General features: G+C 46.0%; 1 protein-coding gene across 2 annotated transcripts in view; it reads left to right on the forward strand.

Moving 5' to 3' along the window:
* Nucleotides 1-15,329, forward strand: part of LOC119178784 (sterile alpha motif domain-containing protein 3) — a 61,839-nt gene that overhangs the window by 38,349 nt on the left and 8,161 nt on the right. For both annotated transcript variants that reach the window (XM_075871792.1, XM_075871850.1), the window contains exons 4-7: nt 86-170; nt 1,444-1,599; nt 1,685-1,897; nt 13,818-13,992. In XM_075871792.1, coding sequence (XP_075727907.1) covers nt 86-170; nt 1,444-1,599; nt 1,685-1,897; nt 13,818-13,992 — 629 coding nt within the window. The remainder of the gene's footprint in view (nt 1-85; nt 171-1,443; nt 1,600-1,684; nt 1,898-13,817; nt 13,993-15,329) is intronic.

Below are 15,329 nucleotides of genomic sequence, written 5' to 3' on the forward strand. Positions count from 1 at the left end.
TTCCTTTTTTTTTTCTTATTGTTCTGTATTTGAGCTCTTGTTTCTTTCTAGCTGCTGAGCATTCCTCCAAAATGTTCTTTTTTAGGCATCCTGGGAAGCTGTATGAAGAAGCAGCCAAAGCACTCGTGCGAAAATTCCCAAACTTGGCTGACTGCACCGGAACAGGATATGTAAGTTAAAGGAATTTATTCCTATTCGTTCATTGTAATATTTTCTTGTTTATATCAGAGGAATGACTATTTATATAAACTATTGCACTCTTAGTAGAACTTGGCATGGATATACGAAGAGTCATTATTACATTGCTTCACTGTTTCAGTTAGTGATGAAAAACTAAATTTATTTCAAAATTTACGGCTTAGTGATTGCTCTGTACGAGCATTTTGTTGCATAGATTTGTACCCTGGCCATAAAAATTACAACATTGGAAATTCCAATTCCATAAGGACTAAAATTTTTTTTTTCTAATATATATATGAAACTAGGGAGAACGCCCTTGTTTGAACAAAGCAGCCATAGACCTAGCTATTGTGGTACATCACACTAGTGCAGGCAATGCCATGTTAGAAAGAGCATAGTTTAATATATGTCAGTACAGTATGGTAAATGAGGGCATGCATTGTAGCAGAAGGAAATTGAAAATGGCTGGGGGCATATAGGGGAGTAAGCCCTGTGTGGTGGCAGTTGTAATGGGTTAGCGTGCAGGCTTTCATGAACATGCAGCTAGTCATCAGCACATGTAAATTCTGGCCAACTCAAGATGGTCGGTCAGCTTTTTGTATGCGAAAATTCTCAGTTGCTTAGTGTTTGGCAATCATAATAATGTTCTGAAGGCATTGAAGACAGAGGCACTGCGATCAATGCAACATTTTTAAAGGATGTCTGTATGAACGACATACAGCATTATGAACAACTGCTCTCAGAGCTAATCTTTCTGGCAGTTCTTTCCTACTAGTACATACTATGCCAGAGCCAGGACTTTGATATTTCAAAATAATCAATGTCCTGTTGTACTGCATTTAGAAGAGTGTGAATCCTCTGCAATAACTGTGTGGTTGCTGGTGCTGCAAGCACATGCATTTTTAGATTAGCTAGCAAATATACAGGTGCCTAACTTTGGTTGTAGTGATGTTGGTGATGCATGTCAAGGGATAACTTGAGTTCATGTATTTGAATGTGATGGTTCTGTAGCATATTGTGCTTGTGCACTAGCTTTGGTTTTGTTTCACAAAAAATGAAACATATTTATAATTAAGGTGCAGAAAGCAGTGCAGTGCATGTCTCTAAATATTTATACATTTAGTCTTATTGATCTAAAATGTTTAAACTTGAGGCTATTCAAAGTGTCAGATTTATCAGCTTCTAGCTTTCATGAAATTTAAAATCAGCATGGCATTCTTATTTTGTGGTATAATAAACTGTCAAATTTTTAAACAATTCCAGGATTCTTGGAGAGAGGCCTTGCGCTTCAAAGGAAAATATGAGCGAAGAAAGATGAGGATCCACCGCGGGGAAATAGTGCCTACCAAAAAGCATCGCTCAGATGGCACGATGACAATTCATGAGCCAGTTCTAAAAAGGGTGACAAGACCAACCACTGTAAGCTCTAAATGCCTGACTTTGTCGTGTATCAAGTTATTTTACTGAAAAAAATGATTGGCTAAATGATTTATTCCTCTTATAGGTTACTGAAGTGTGGGGCGGTGAAGATGAAAGCGGTGTTGAGAGCCACATTGCATCGATGAAAACAGAACTTGCAAAAACTAAGCCGGACCTTTCTTATGTCACTGACCGCATGTTACGGACATTTGTTGCTAGAAGAAACTGGATAGAAAATGGGTGCCCATCCATACAGGCTATCACGGATGAATATCCAGCTCTGAAATTGAGCTCCATGGTAATTATTAGTGACATCTTTCTTTATTGGGGTTTTGGGGTATTCTTGCTTAGCATATACATTTTCCTCCTCATAGCATAATGCTGAATTGTTCTGATAGTGGGCCCTATTAATGCTCAGTACATGTTACCTTTCCATCTGTTGTTGAAGTTTTGATAGGGTGCAGCATTGTTTGAAATGCACTCAGTTGTCAACCAGGGAAGGCTAAAACCTGAATTTGCATGTACACTAGAAAGAAAATTTAGAAGTTCAAAGTTCTTAGGATCTGAAGACTACAGTATTAGCTAATGCTGTTTTAAAAGTTTGCCCTCTTCAATTACAGCGATAGTTCAGGGAGGGCAGCTCTAGTCCTGGGATGTGCACAGAATAAAACTATTGGAACAGTAATTGGTACGACAAGAAATCATTCCAAATTTGTGCTAGTGGCCTTGAAGTGACCTTGATGCACACATGTGCATCAAGGTCACAGTGTGCTTTGATAGCTTCAATGGTATTTAGACTGAAATCTTAGCATTCATTATGCTTTCAGCAGTATGTGCATTTGTGCAGTTCGTGGTGTTTCCTTAAGCTGTCGTTCCTTTTGCATTTCTTGTCAACAAACCAGCCAAAATAGTGATACAGTTGGCTGGAAGGTGAGTGAATGCAAGGGAGACCTTCTCGACTAATAATGGTGTGCCCTTCAAATAATGCTGCGGTTGCTTTGGAATGGGCCTAACAAGGTTTTTCGTGGCACTTTCATAACAAGGGGAAAAAGTAATAAAGCGCTGTGCCTGCTAGAAAAAAAAAAGAGGACACAATTGACACCTATTGAATATTTCAATTATTCTCCATCATACTCAAATATTGTGATGTGCTCTCCTTCTGGTCTAAATTGAAAGATATGAGATGTCCATTTTGGATGCTCTCTGTTGGCTTAGATGCTTTCGAAAGTGCTCATTCAGTCACCTGTGGATATACTTATCTGCCAACTCAGGAGCAGTGGGAAACGCATCTTGAGCAGTGGCTATTTAGTTTTCTTGTAGCCTTGTCCAGTTAGTCCACTATTGCCATGTAACATGCTGATGTAAGCACATGTAATGCCAGACAGTATAATGACGTTTAACTCTTTGAGGGTAGATTTCTTTTGTGTAATGCCTCTTGAGAATGTGTATTTTTAATTGCTGAATTAAATTCTTCAGACGAAATTATTGGGCAAAAAATTGTATATAATATTTTTGGGTGATCGATGGGGCATAAGAAATCATTTGTGTTATTACATATCTATGCTAGTTCATTTGTTACAGCAAGATTGATTCCTATAAAAGACTTCTGATAAAAAAAAACATTGTGCTGTTCGCAGACATAAAAATAAGTGGACGAAGTGGCAAGAAGTGGAAATATGTGGGGCAGGGGAAGCCGCTGTGGTCCAGTCAGCATTGCCAAAGCGTGAATGCTTTTGAGATGTTGTTCATTCATCAACATACGATTCTTAATTCATAAGTAACTCCTTTATGATGAGCTAATATTTACTGAATCATATTATGATTCAGCAGTCCAGCGTTGATTTGTAGGAATCGCCACTAGACTCGCTGAAGGCAGAGCAACCAGCGTGCATTTCTGTAGCAAAAGCAAACTGCACAGCTGAGTGCACAGAAAAAAATCTGTGTGATTGTATGTGGATTAGGAGAACAGAAACAAGTCTAAAGCCTACAGTAAATCTTCATCTTATCACCATTGAGATGAAAGCAGTTTTTTGTGAGTGCCTGAAGCAGGAAACAACCACAGCAGTGTCGCTTGTGTCAATCAGCGCCTGCACGGAAAGAAGTGTAATCGTGTACTGGGGTGCAATAAACGTGAAAATAATAAACCTTTCGAAAAATTCTAAACTAAAATTCTGACGGTTTTCTGGACCCAACAAGCTAGGGCCGACCAAAGATATAAACTAAAACTAGCTGGCACTCCGCTGTAGTAAAGCATAAAAATGGAGTGACGTCGATGGGAGTGATAAACTTCATGCAGTCCTGCAGTGCAGCAGTGCATGCAAAGCAAGAGAAATGAATGAAAAAGGCGTGCATTTTAAGCATACAGACAATGACATACATGTTCTTTTTTGACCCTCAAAGAGTTAAAAATTAAGTGCCTTGTTCTTGATTCAGGGTGCTAAACAACGACAGAAAGAAGAAGCATGAGCTCTCCTCTCGTCTGTTCACAATATTTTTCATTGTTAATCGTGAATATCATCCAGCTCACTCATTTTTTTTTTCTTATCACTACCTTGTCTTCTTCATAAGTTTCAAGTACGTTCAAGGGCACCTATGCATTATTTTTGCACATGTGCCTAAATCCTGGCAGCCATTAGGTGTAGCTAAATAATAAGAGCATGGTGTGCCTTAATAAATGTGTGTTAGAAAATTCTAGGTAGGCAAACTTTGTCAGTTGCTTAGAAGGGTAAGCCTGCCATCAGAAGGAGACCAGTTGTTATTAAACCAGGGGCTAAATATAACAATCTTGTGTAATTTGCCCATCATTAAAGGGGTTCTGTACCACTTTGTGAAAATAGCTTTGAGTTACCCGAGGACCAAGCCTTAATGCTTTATGTATTAATTGCCCCGAAATTTCTTTAAGTGTTCAAGAACAAAGAAAGGAATACAATCAATCGATTACTTTTAGCTTTTTCGGTGCTCTCTTCTTTCAAAGAGCACTGTTCAAGCTACATAGGGAGGGTTATCATTAGAGAAAAAAGTTATGTCAATGCACGTTATGACTTTGAGTGCATGACGATACGCAATCATTCTCTGCTGTAGTGATTTCTGTGGGGCTAGTGTGGCTACTACGCAATGTTAGCAGACTGTGGTGCCGACAGACAGTGGCACCCTGTGGCACTTGTTCCGCTTGTTAACTATTCTTGCAATGCACGACCGCAAAAAGTGGCTGAGCTGTACATAGTAGTGTATGCTTTCTGCAGGATGTTTTAGATGCGGAGCATCTAATACTCGAGGCTTGTAGTGCGGCGCCGTCCGCAAGCTTCCTCCTCCTTCTTCCACCATCTGTGCATCCCTTCCTCCTCTACACACCGCGCGCGCTTCACTCCTCCACCATCTGTGCACACTTCCTCCTCTACACACCGCGTGCGCTTCTCCTCTTCACGAACATTCGCTAGCTGTATAATGTTGCGCGCATGCGCCGTCACGCTTCGAGAACATCGGCAGCTGACGCGCGCGCATGCGCCGTCGCGCTTCGAGAACATCGGCAGCTGACGCGCGCGCATGCGCCGTTGCGCTTCTTCCCCTTCTCGAACATTCGACAGCTGACAGTGCATGCGCCGTCGCGCTGTATATATACTCAAGGTCGGTGCTCGCTCGCTCAGTTGCTGCTCGTCGGTTGGTTTGTACAGCGCGTCGACGTCCGAGGTCGCAATGATCGACGTCCCTTCGACCAGCGCCGGCCAAAGTGGCATCTAAAAGCCATCGTGCTCAAAGTTCGTCGCAATAAATAAACACCGCCCTTTCGCATACGTGTCGTACGTGTTCACTCATTTAACACCCCTCCTACAACCACGTTAACCAATTTAGCCAGCGACCCAAGTAAGTCGCAATTTAACACCCCATTTCACAACCACGTTAACCAATTTAGCCATCGACCCAAGTAAGTCGCACTTTAACACCCCGTTAACCAATTATATGCTCCGCATCCTCCTCAGTGTTCCCCCGAGGGAAGCTGCGGGCAATTTTTTTTATTCACTAAGCACGAGGGGTGGTTTGTGACCCCTTTTGCACCCTATAATTGAAATTTTAGAAGTACAGAGAGAATGTTGTTCTTGTAGTGCATAACACACATTGCAATATTGAATGAATAGCTCTGTATGATGCATTTTGATGTATTGTCTACAACGTATATATATAGATAATTCATGGTCTCAAAGGTCAGCTGGACTTGCAAACCTCCAGAAAGGTAGACAATATGCAAATTGTGCACTCTGTCGTGTTGCTGCACACTTTAAATAGTCTAGCTGATCTAGGAGACAGACATGAAATAAAATGAAAACAGCTAAGTGCCACTTCCAGCTGTTAAATACTAGGAATGGTTCCACATACGTATACAATTTGTCATTCATGCACAAAAGATGGTTCGGATTCGAAGATAATGTAAACACTGTGACAGGATGATTCATGTACATCACAGACAACAAGCATTCAAGAATACATTTCTTCAGGTGTGCAGTGCAATGATAACGCACTTGCAAAAAAGGCTTTAGTTCTTTTCAATAAAAACAAATGTACAGAACTAATTAATATAGACCTAGGTTTACCAGTTCTGCCTAGAATGTTAGTTCCTGTCTGTCCAATAACCTTATAAGCCCAAACAGTGATGTATATGCTACCAAATGTGCGCAGTTTCCCTCTTTATTCCGGACACAGTGACTCATGCATTGTTCAGTTGGACCGACATGGCACAAGACATGAGAAGCCTTTCAGATTGCGTTCAAGTGTGGTGGATTAATTCATCTTCCTAACTTGTGGTAATATTGCCACAGGCATGGAACGAGGTTTAGCCACGCCAATGCGAGTATGTGCCATGGTGTCAAAGAAGAAGAGGACGGTTGGTGTGTGCTCGTGCTCTAACGTTCGGTTCGGCTCGACGTCCAGTGCTGCTCCTGTGAACAGACGTTGTGGTCGTTCTGTGATCACGTGACATTTTCTGGTGGAGGTGCTGGGTAGTGTTGTATGCACTGCAATCAGCAGCAAGGTCCCGACACTAGCCGCGACTTGGAAGAACCAGCTGACCTACGGCGTAGCAGGCGACAACTAGGCCTACCTCCTGAATTCGGACCATTTCCTCAACTCGGCAGTACTATGGCTAGTGCGGGAACGCAAACCCAAGAAACATCAACGCTGCCTCCTCCATGGTTCTTCAACGTCCCGCGTACTCCGAAGCCGTTCCACGGTGACCCTTATGAGGACGTCGACGACTGGCTTGACGACTACAACCGTTGCGGCAGCGTCAACGAGTGGAACGAGCAGCGAAAGCTTCGGTACGTCTACTTTTATCTCGAGGACTCTGCGCGCACTTGGTTCGAAAACCATGAAGCCACTATGACAACCTGGCCAGAGTTTTGCAACCAGTTGCGAAATACTTTCCGAAGCTCTGACCGAAAGGAGCAAGCGGAACGGCTCCTCAATTCCCGAAACCAGCGTCCGAACGAGAGTGTTGCCATGTTCGTTGAGGACATGACGCGGCTGTTCAGGCGAGCCGACTCTTCAATGACGGAAGAAAAGAAGGTGCGCCTCCTAATGCGGGGAGTGAAGGAGCAGCTGTTCGCGGGACTAGTGCGGAACCCTCCCGGCACTGTAGAGGATTTCCTTCGCGAAGCCACGACAATGGAGAGAATGCTAAGGCAGCGTTCGTACCAGTATGAACGTCCTGGCAGTCTTTCGTCAGTGTCGTCGGTCCTACAAACACCTGACGTCACGACTGTAAAAGACCTGACGGAGCTCGTGCGCAGTATTGTGCGCGAGGAGCTTCAAAAGCTGCACGTGGTGTCTTCTCCGCCCCATGTTGCTGCTTTAACGGATGTCGTTCGCGAAGAGGTACGGCAGCTGGTGCACCCCATGACGACTCTGCGTGCAGCCGAAGTCCAACCCATGATGGCCCCGCGTCCAGCCGAAGCTCCGCTATTAACGTACGCGGAAGCACTGCGTACTCCTGCACCGGCTGTTGGCTATCCGTCCCGTCCGTCCACCCTGCAGACGGCACCGTCGTTCTACTCGGGACCACCGCAGTACGGCAACCCACCCCTTACACGGAAATCCAGTGTATGGCGTGCTCCCGACAACCGGCCTCTATGTTATCACTGTGGTGAACCAGGTCACATCTACCGTGAGTGCGCCTACAGGCACATGGGTCTTCCCGGCTTTCGTCGGGATGCTCGTCGACCCAGAGATGGTGAGCGGCCCCGTGCTATCGCCGAATACTTGGCAAGCCAACGATCCTCAACCCTTCCGCGTCGCCAATCCCGCTCACCATCTCCACGGCGTTCCACGTCACCTGGCCAACAATCAACCTTTGCGGACGTCCTTGCAGGAAGATCACCTAGATCCACAAGCCCGCGCCGGGGAAACTAAGAACAGCGACCTCTGGGGGTGAGGCCGCTGTTGATCGACCGTTACAAGACCCTCCCCCGATTTGCCTGCCGACATCCGACGACATTCTTTCACCGACGTGCGCCATCGACGACAAACAGGTCTCTGCTCATATCTCTGTTATTGTCGACAACCACCCGCTGACCGCTCTGGTAGATACGGGTGCCGATTATTCTGTTATAAGCGCTGACCTCGCTGCACAGCTAAGAAAGGTAACGACACCTTGGGGACATGGAACCAACCTCCGGACTGCGGGAGGTCACCTATTGACACCGCTAGGAATGTGCACTGCCCGCCTCCGAATTCGTGAGTCGACGTACATTGTTTCCTTCGTTGTATTGCCCGAATGCTCCCAAAACCTGATTCTCGGAATGGATTTTCTCCGCGAGCATGGAGCCATTATTAACCTTCGCGACCTGCTCATAACGTTATCTAACGACCATACAGCCCTACGAAAGGATGCAGTTGCGCCGACCACAACACTTCGAATTGCTGACGACACCATCGCACTGCCGCCGCGAGCCAGTATGTTCGTAACGGTGGAGAGCGACTGTGACAACAAGAGTAGTGGCATCGCGGAAACTAACCTCTCGATGCTCTTGGCTCGGCAGATTTGTGTCGCGCGTGCTGTCGTCAAACTGAAACATCGGAGGACTCAGCTTCTGATCACGAATTTCGGCGGCCAGTACCAACACTTAGCAAAGCGAACAGCAATCACGAACTTTGAAGCCATCGATGACGCAGAATGTTCCACTATCGCTCCGATTGCCACTGCTGCCAAAGGTAACACTGATATAGCCAGCACGGTTGACGTGAATTGCCAGCTATCCTGTGCGCAGCAACAGCAGATACGCATGATTTTACGTACGTATAGTGATTGCTTTGCGTCCACCTCCAAAATCAAGCAGACCCCAACCGTGAAGCACCGCATTATAACGGACCCTACCGAACGGCCTGTATGACAGCACGCCTACCGCGTGTCGCAGAAAGAACAAGAGGCAATACGTTTTCAAGTGAAACAGATGCTCGACGACGACGTCATCCAACCCTCGAACAGTCCATGGGCGTCACCCGTCGTACTTGTTAAAAAGAAAGACGGCACTCTTCGATTTTGCGTCGATTACCGGAAGCTCAACAGAGTGACGAAGAGAGACGTCTACCCTCTCCCACGCATAGATGACTCACTGGATCGACTTCGACATGCCCGATATTTTTCCTCAATGGATTTACGCAGCGGCTACTGGCAGATCGAGGTCGATGAACGTGACAGGGAAAAAACAGCATTCATAACTCCCGATGGCCTCTATGAATTCAAAGTGTTACCATTTGGATTGTGCTCTGCACCGGCAACGTTACAAAGGATGATGGACACCGTCCTGTCCGGTCTGAAGTGGGAATCCTGCCTCGTGTATTTAGACGACGTCGTTGTTTTTTCCAAAACATTTGAGCAACATTTACAACGACTTCAGTCCGTCTTCGTCGCTATTCGATCTGCAGGCCTATCTCTAAAACCGGAGAAGTGTCATTTCGGCTACGAAGAACTAAAGTTCCTCGGCCACCTTATCAGTCACGATGGCATTAGACCAGACCCAGAAAAGACCATGGCTGTTGCTGCATTTCCTCCACCTTCGAACAAACGGGATTTGCGCCGGTTTTTGGGTCTCTGCGCCTACTACAGGCGCTTTGTCCAGAGCTTTGCCAACATCGCTGAACCCCTTACCCGTTTAACGAAGGAGGATACTCCTTTCGTGTGGGGTCCAGAGCAGAGAGCCGCTTTTTCCCAGCTTCAGCAGTGCCTTCAGAGTGAACCCTTACTAGGGCACTTTGATGAAGATGCCATCACCGAACTTCACACTGACGCAAGCAACATCGGTCTTGGTGCAGTACTCGTCCAGTGGCAAGACGGCGCTGAACGTCCCATCGCTTATGCTAGCCGCATTTTGTCATCTGCGGAAACTAACTACTCGACCACGGAGAAGGAATGTCTTGCTGTTATTTGGGCGATAACAAAGTTCCGACCGTATCTGTATGGCCGTCCATTCAGAGTAGTTACGGACCATCATGCCCTCTGTTGGCTGGCCAATCTCAAGGACCCTTCAGGGCGCCTCGCGAGATGGAGCTTACGCCTTCAAGAATTTGAGGTTACAGTCGTCTACAAGTCGGGCCGCAAGCACACTGATGCTGATTGCCTTTCGCGCGCACCCCTCGCGACGACATCGAGGAACGATGATACCGATGGCCATTTTCTTTGTGCAGTCAGTGAATCTGACTTGGCCCAACAACAGTGGAATGATTCAGAGATCCAACAACTTATCAAATACCTTCAAGGTCGCAGCTCGAATCCACCATCGGCATTTGCACGTTCAGGGTCATTTTGTCTCCGCAACGACATCGTCTACAAAAAGAACTTCGAACCTTATGCGACTGAGTACCTCCTCGTCGTTCCACCAGGGCTACGTGCTGACATTTTATCTGCCTGCCACGACGAGCCTTCCTCCGGCCACCTAGGATTCGCACGTACCCTTGCCCGGATTCGGACTCGCTACTACTGGCCAAAGCTCACCCAGGATGTCAAGCATTACGTTAAAACATGCAATCATTGCCAGCGCCGTAAAGCCCCACCTGTGCGCCCTGCTGGTTTATTACATCCTATTGCACCCCCGTCACAACCGTTTGAACGAATCGGCATGGACTTGCTTGGGCCCTTCCCGAAGTCACATGATGGCAACCGCTGGATCGTAGTCGCTACTGACTATTTAACGAGGTACTGCGAAACGAAAGCCCTACAACGAGGCACCGCCAATGAGGTTGCGTATTTTTTTATCAACAACATCGTCCTCCGCCATGGAGCGCCAACAGTTCTTATCACTGACCGTGGAACAGCCTTTACAGCCCAATTGATGCAAGACGTTACGAGACTTAGTGGAACAGCTCATCGCAAAACAACCGCATACCATCCACAATCCAACGGTCTGACGGAGAGATTAAACAAGACGCTCGCTGACATGCTATCTATGTACGTCGACCTTAATCACAAGGACTGGGATGCAATTTTGCCATACGTAACGTTCGCTTACAACACTGCGGTTCAAGAGACTACGGGTTTCACTCCATTCCGGTTGCTTCACGGCCGAGAAGCAATTACGATGCTTGATGCCATGCTGTTGCCTGACACGACCGATATTACTACTGATGCGAACGACTTTCTCCGGCTCGCCGACGCGGCCCGCCAGCTTGCACTCAAGCGGATCCGAAAACAACAACGAATCGACTCGCAGAGGTACAACTCACGTCATCGCCATGTCATTTACCAACCCGGTGATCTGGTCTGGCTGTGGATCTCCGTTCGCAAAAGGGGCCACTCGGAAAAGTTACTTCACCGCTACTTCGGTCCCTATAGAGTACTACGGCGCCTCACAGATGTCAACTACGAAATTCTGCTTGAAGACACAGCTCAGCGATCTCGATGTTCCCAGCAGCCCGACATTGTTCATGTGTCACGGATGAAGCCACACTACCCCCGAGCCACCTGACACTGCTTCTTCACGCGTCTTTGTGCGTGTACGCGACTACTTTAACTTTTAATCGGCATTGGTCATCGGGGTGGTACTTTTTTTCGAAGGGGGGGTGATGCCACAGGCATGGAACGAGGTTTAGCCACGCCAATGCGAGTATGTGCCATGGTGTCAAAGAAGAAGAGGACGGTTGGTGTGTGCTCGTGCTCTAACCTTCGGTTCGGCTCGACGTCCAGTGCTGCTCCTGTGAACAGACGTTGTGGTCGTTCTGTGATCACGTGACAATATGTATGTTGGTCAAGCTAATTTTATACGAGTCATATTGTCTGAGAGCATGTGCGAAATGTAACTAAGAAAGAAGACAATTGTATGCATTTGATAACATACATTACTGTTCGTGCTTGTCAGGTTGGATTAGACAGCAACTTACCGTATTTACTCGATTCTACCGCGCCCTCGATTGCAACGCGCACCCGATTTCCACCGCGAAAAAAAAAAAAAATGTAAGACATCGATTGCAACGCGCACCCATTTTTCTCGCTGGCCCGCATGATCACACCACTCGAAAAAACGACTCCTTTCGGGAGCGTCTTCCATACAAATATGAGGTACGGGCGAAGCTTGTGCCCATCTGACGTGTAACAGAGCATTGCCGTCACTGTAGTTTTACCGTGGACTGATGTCAGCACTCGAACTTGCTTCACCCCCTTCTTCTCGACGGTTGTGGTGCCAGGCATGTTGAAATAAAGAGGCGTCTGATCGGCATTCCCGATTTGCCCAAGCAGGTAGCCGTTGTTGCGCCGCAAGTTTAGGACGAACCTCTGAAAACTGTGAAGCTTTTCATCGTACTCCTCCGCAAAACTTTTCGCATATGCATGTTGCCCTTCGGAGGGAAAAGCCTTTCCTCTTCATAAAGTTAGTTAGCCAGCACCTGCTCGCTTAAAACTGGCTCCGCATTAGACCTTTTTCTAAGACTAATTGCATAGCCCGCACTTGGAGCAGTTCTGTCGTCACGGGCCGCTGTGCCGCTCGCTGCTCAAGCACATACTCGCCGAGCAGCTCTTTAATTTGCGGAAACCGACCCTGTTGTGGTCCACTGAAGCCTTTGCGAGAAGCTTTGCTGTCGACAATCTTCTGCTTTTGTTTCCGCCGGTCCCGCACGCACGTTTCGGGAACTCCGAACGACCGCGATGCGGCCCGATTTCCGTCCGCTTCTGCACACGCGATGACTTTTCTTTTAAAAGCGGCATCGTGGAGCACTCGAGTTTTTGGAGTCGGCCTTTCCACGCCGTCGATGCTAATGCACTACTAGATGACGAACTCCTCAGCACACGTACGAAGTGCCGTACATGGGAAACACATAGGCAGAAATAGCCGTCGCGCCATGCCGACGCACGTAGGGGGCGGCCATTTTAGATTTGCCGATGGCAATAGATTGACCGAAATTTTTTTGTTCGTGCTCGATTCTAACGCGCATGCGATTTATGAACTCGCTAAACCGGAAAAAAGGTGCGCGTTAGATTCGAGTAATTACGGTAACTTCTCAGCAGAAGTGGTAACCTTAGGCCTCACTACACTGACAGCACATATTTTATTGAAAAGAATAAAAATCTGTGTACGAGCCATTATTTGCACTGCACACTTTTGGACAGGAGTTCTTGAGTTCTCGTCCCAGATGTACATGCATCATTTTGTGGTTAGCGCCTGTATATTTTTCTGTGCATGATAGTTAAGACGTACACTTCCCCATACTAAGCGCAGCTGAAAGCAGCACATGTCTTCATTTTCCTCTTTAAGCCTGGATGTGTCCTTGTTTCCTTTTTATATTTCTTCACAAAAAAAAAGCTCTAAATATGATAAGCCAGTTCAACAGTCTGTCCTTGTTTGCATGACCTAAGGTTGACAGATACTAGGGTGATTCTTAGTATATTGTTTTCATTTTAGTAATCCAGCTGACATTAATTTTCTTATCTGTAGGTTTATTCAGTTCACAGATTACGTAAAATGGTTTGTTTACTGCAATCGAAATTACATGATAATTCATATTGAAGTAGTTCCTCATTTCTGCCATGACTAGCAGGTAGCTCTTTATTTTGTACAATTCAGTTGTATGTTTGATATGCAGCATCAATTATATTGACTGCTTTGAGTTAATAGCCACCACCAAACACAGAACGATTCACAGACCACTATGAGTGAGGGGCAACCTTAGAATTGACCCTGCTTCTTTAGAACAATGTACAGCTGTAACTAACAAGGTTTATGTGTTACGTTTCCTCCACAAAGCTTCACAACGAGTTCAAGCTGCAGACAGGAGTTGACTTGCGTGCAACCCTACAACCTCTTCTGCGTGCTATTGAAAAGAAAGTACTCGACATTGCTCAGAAGAAACGCCATCTTGAGGCATTCCTTGCGGATCTGGACAAACGCTTGAAGGATGCCACTGAGGATGACAAAGTTGGTAAAGAGCTTTTTCTGTTTACATATTTCACTCAAGTAGGCGTTCATCTCAGTCAAGTGGATTCTGCTGAGAAAATGACACAATAGACTGAACTTAGTTTTCTAAAAAATGTTTTAATGTGCAAATGTAAGCAAGATTGTGTAGGCGTAAGCTTTGGTCCAATCGCATTAGTGATCAATGCTTAGTACTATATGTGAAGCCAGAGAAACTTTAGAAAGTTAATTGTATTTTTAAAGTGAGGTGTGACAGTTGTAAAGTGAAGTATTGTAAGAGTTTTAAAAAAACTAACAGGGTCCCCTATGCATTCACTTGAAATGACTGGAAGGTGAAAGTCATTTTCTCTGTCTTCTCAGTCAATGTATTGATCATCCCCCATCACCGTTCAAAAACTTTCTACATTTAAACTGGTGCTCCACTGCCTTAAGGATTGGAGGTGCCTTACTTGGTTTTGCACTGCCTCTGATTAGCCCACATTTGACTAAGGTACAATGATGTCATAAGTTTTGGGAGCCTGTGATGTCATTTGTTTATGTTATCTGGTGATCATGATTGTTTGCATCAACCGTGGTATACCAATAAATTTTCATGCTTGATGAAGCATCTAAGGCATTCGCCTTGCAAATATTTGCTGCCAAATGGAGCCAGCCCCACATCCAGTGCATTGCACATGCCATGCTCTATTTGTTGTGTTATGGCTATGGCTGCGTCCACATTGCTAATAGTCATGGTGTATCTCAAAAACAGAGAAACACAACACGGGCACTACTTGCAACTTTAGTGGATAATTAAATCAATATGTATTGTTTCGAACATGCAGGTGTGTGAGTGATATTTACCATGTGACAGGGAGCATTAAACAAATAACAGTTTGATTGAATTACCAAAGAAGCATGCTCAGCATCTAGCAAGACTGCAAATGTCTGGCTTGTGCAGTACTGTTTTCTTTGATAACAAACACCAGCCCTCACCACTCCTTCGGCCAGCGCAAAGTGGGCCCTCGGCTGTGGGCACCTGCCTCCAAGGCGGCAGTAGTTCAGTCTACTCCGCCTCCTAGGGAATCGAGACCGAAGACTCCAGGGTCCTCTGGTCTCAAGGCTTCACCTCACAAGGCGAGGCGTAAAATCTGAACCACTATCTCGCACGTGCGGGCATCCAGTGCCTCCGAGTAGGCAATGGATACAACAGTACCCTTGGTGCCGAAAGAGCGGCACGGCTCCTTGGAGCGTGCCAAGAAAAATAAAACTGTTCTGCCACCTGAATTAACAAGTTCACTTCGACACAGGATACTTTCTGTACACACAGCAGCATCTTTTTTCATATGCAGACAGAAATATTAC

The sequence above is a fragment of the Rhipicephalus microplus genome, chromosome 1 (assembly GCF_043290135.1).
Source record: "Rhipicephalus microplus isolate Deutch F79 chromosome 1, USDA_Rmic, whole genome shotgun sequence".
Classification (NCBI taxonomy): domain Eukaryota; kingdom Metazoa; phylum Arthropoda; class Arachnida; order Ixodida; family Ixodidae; genus Rhipicephalus; species Rhipicephalus microplus.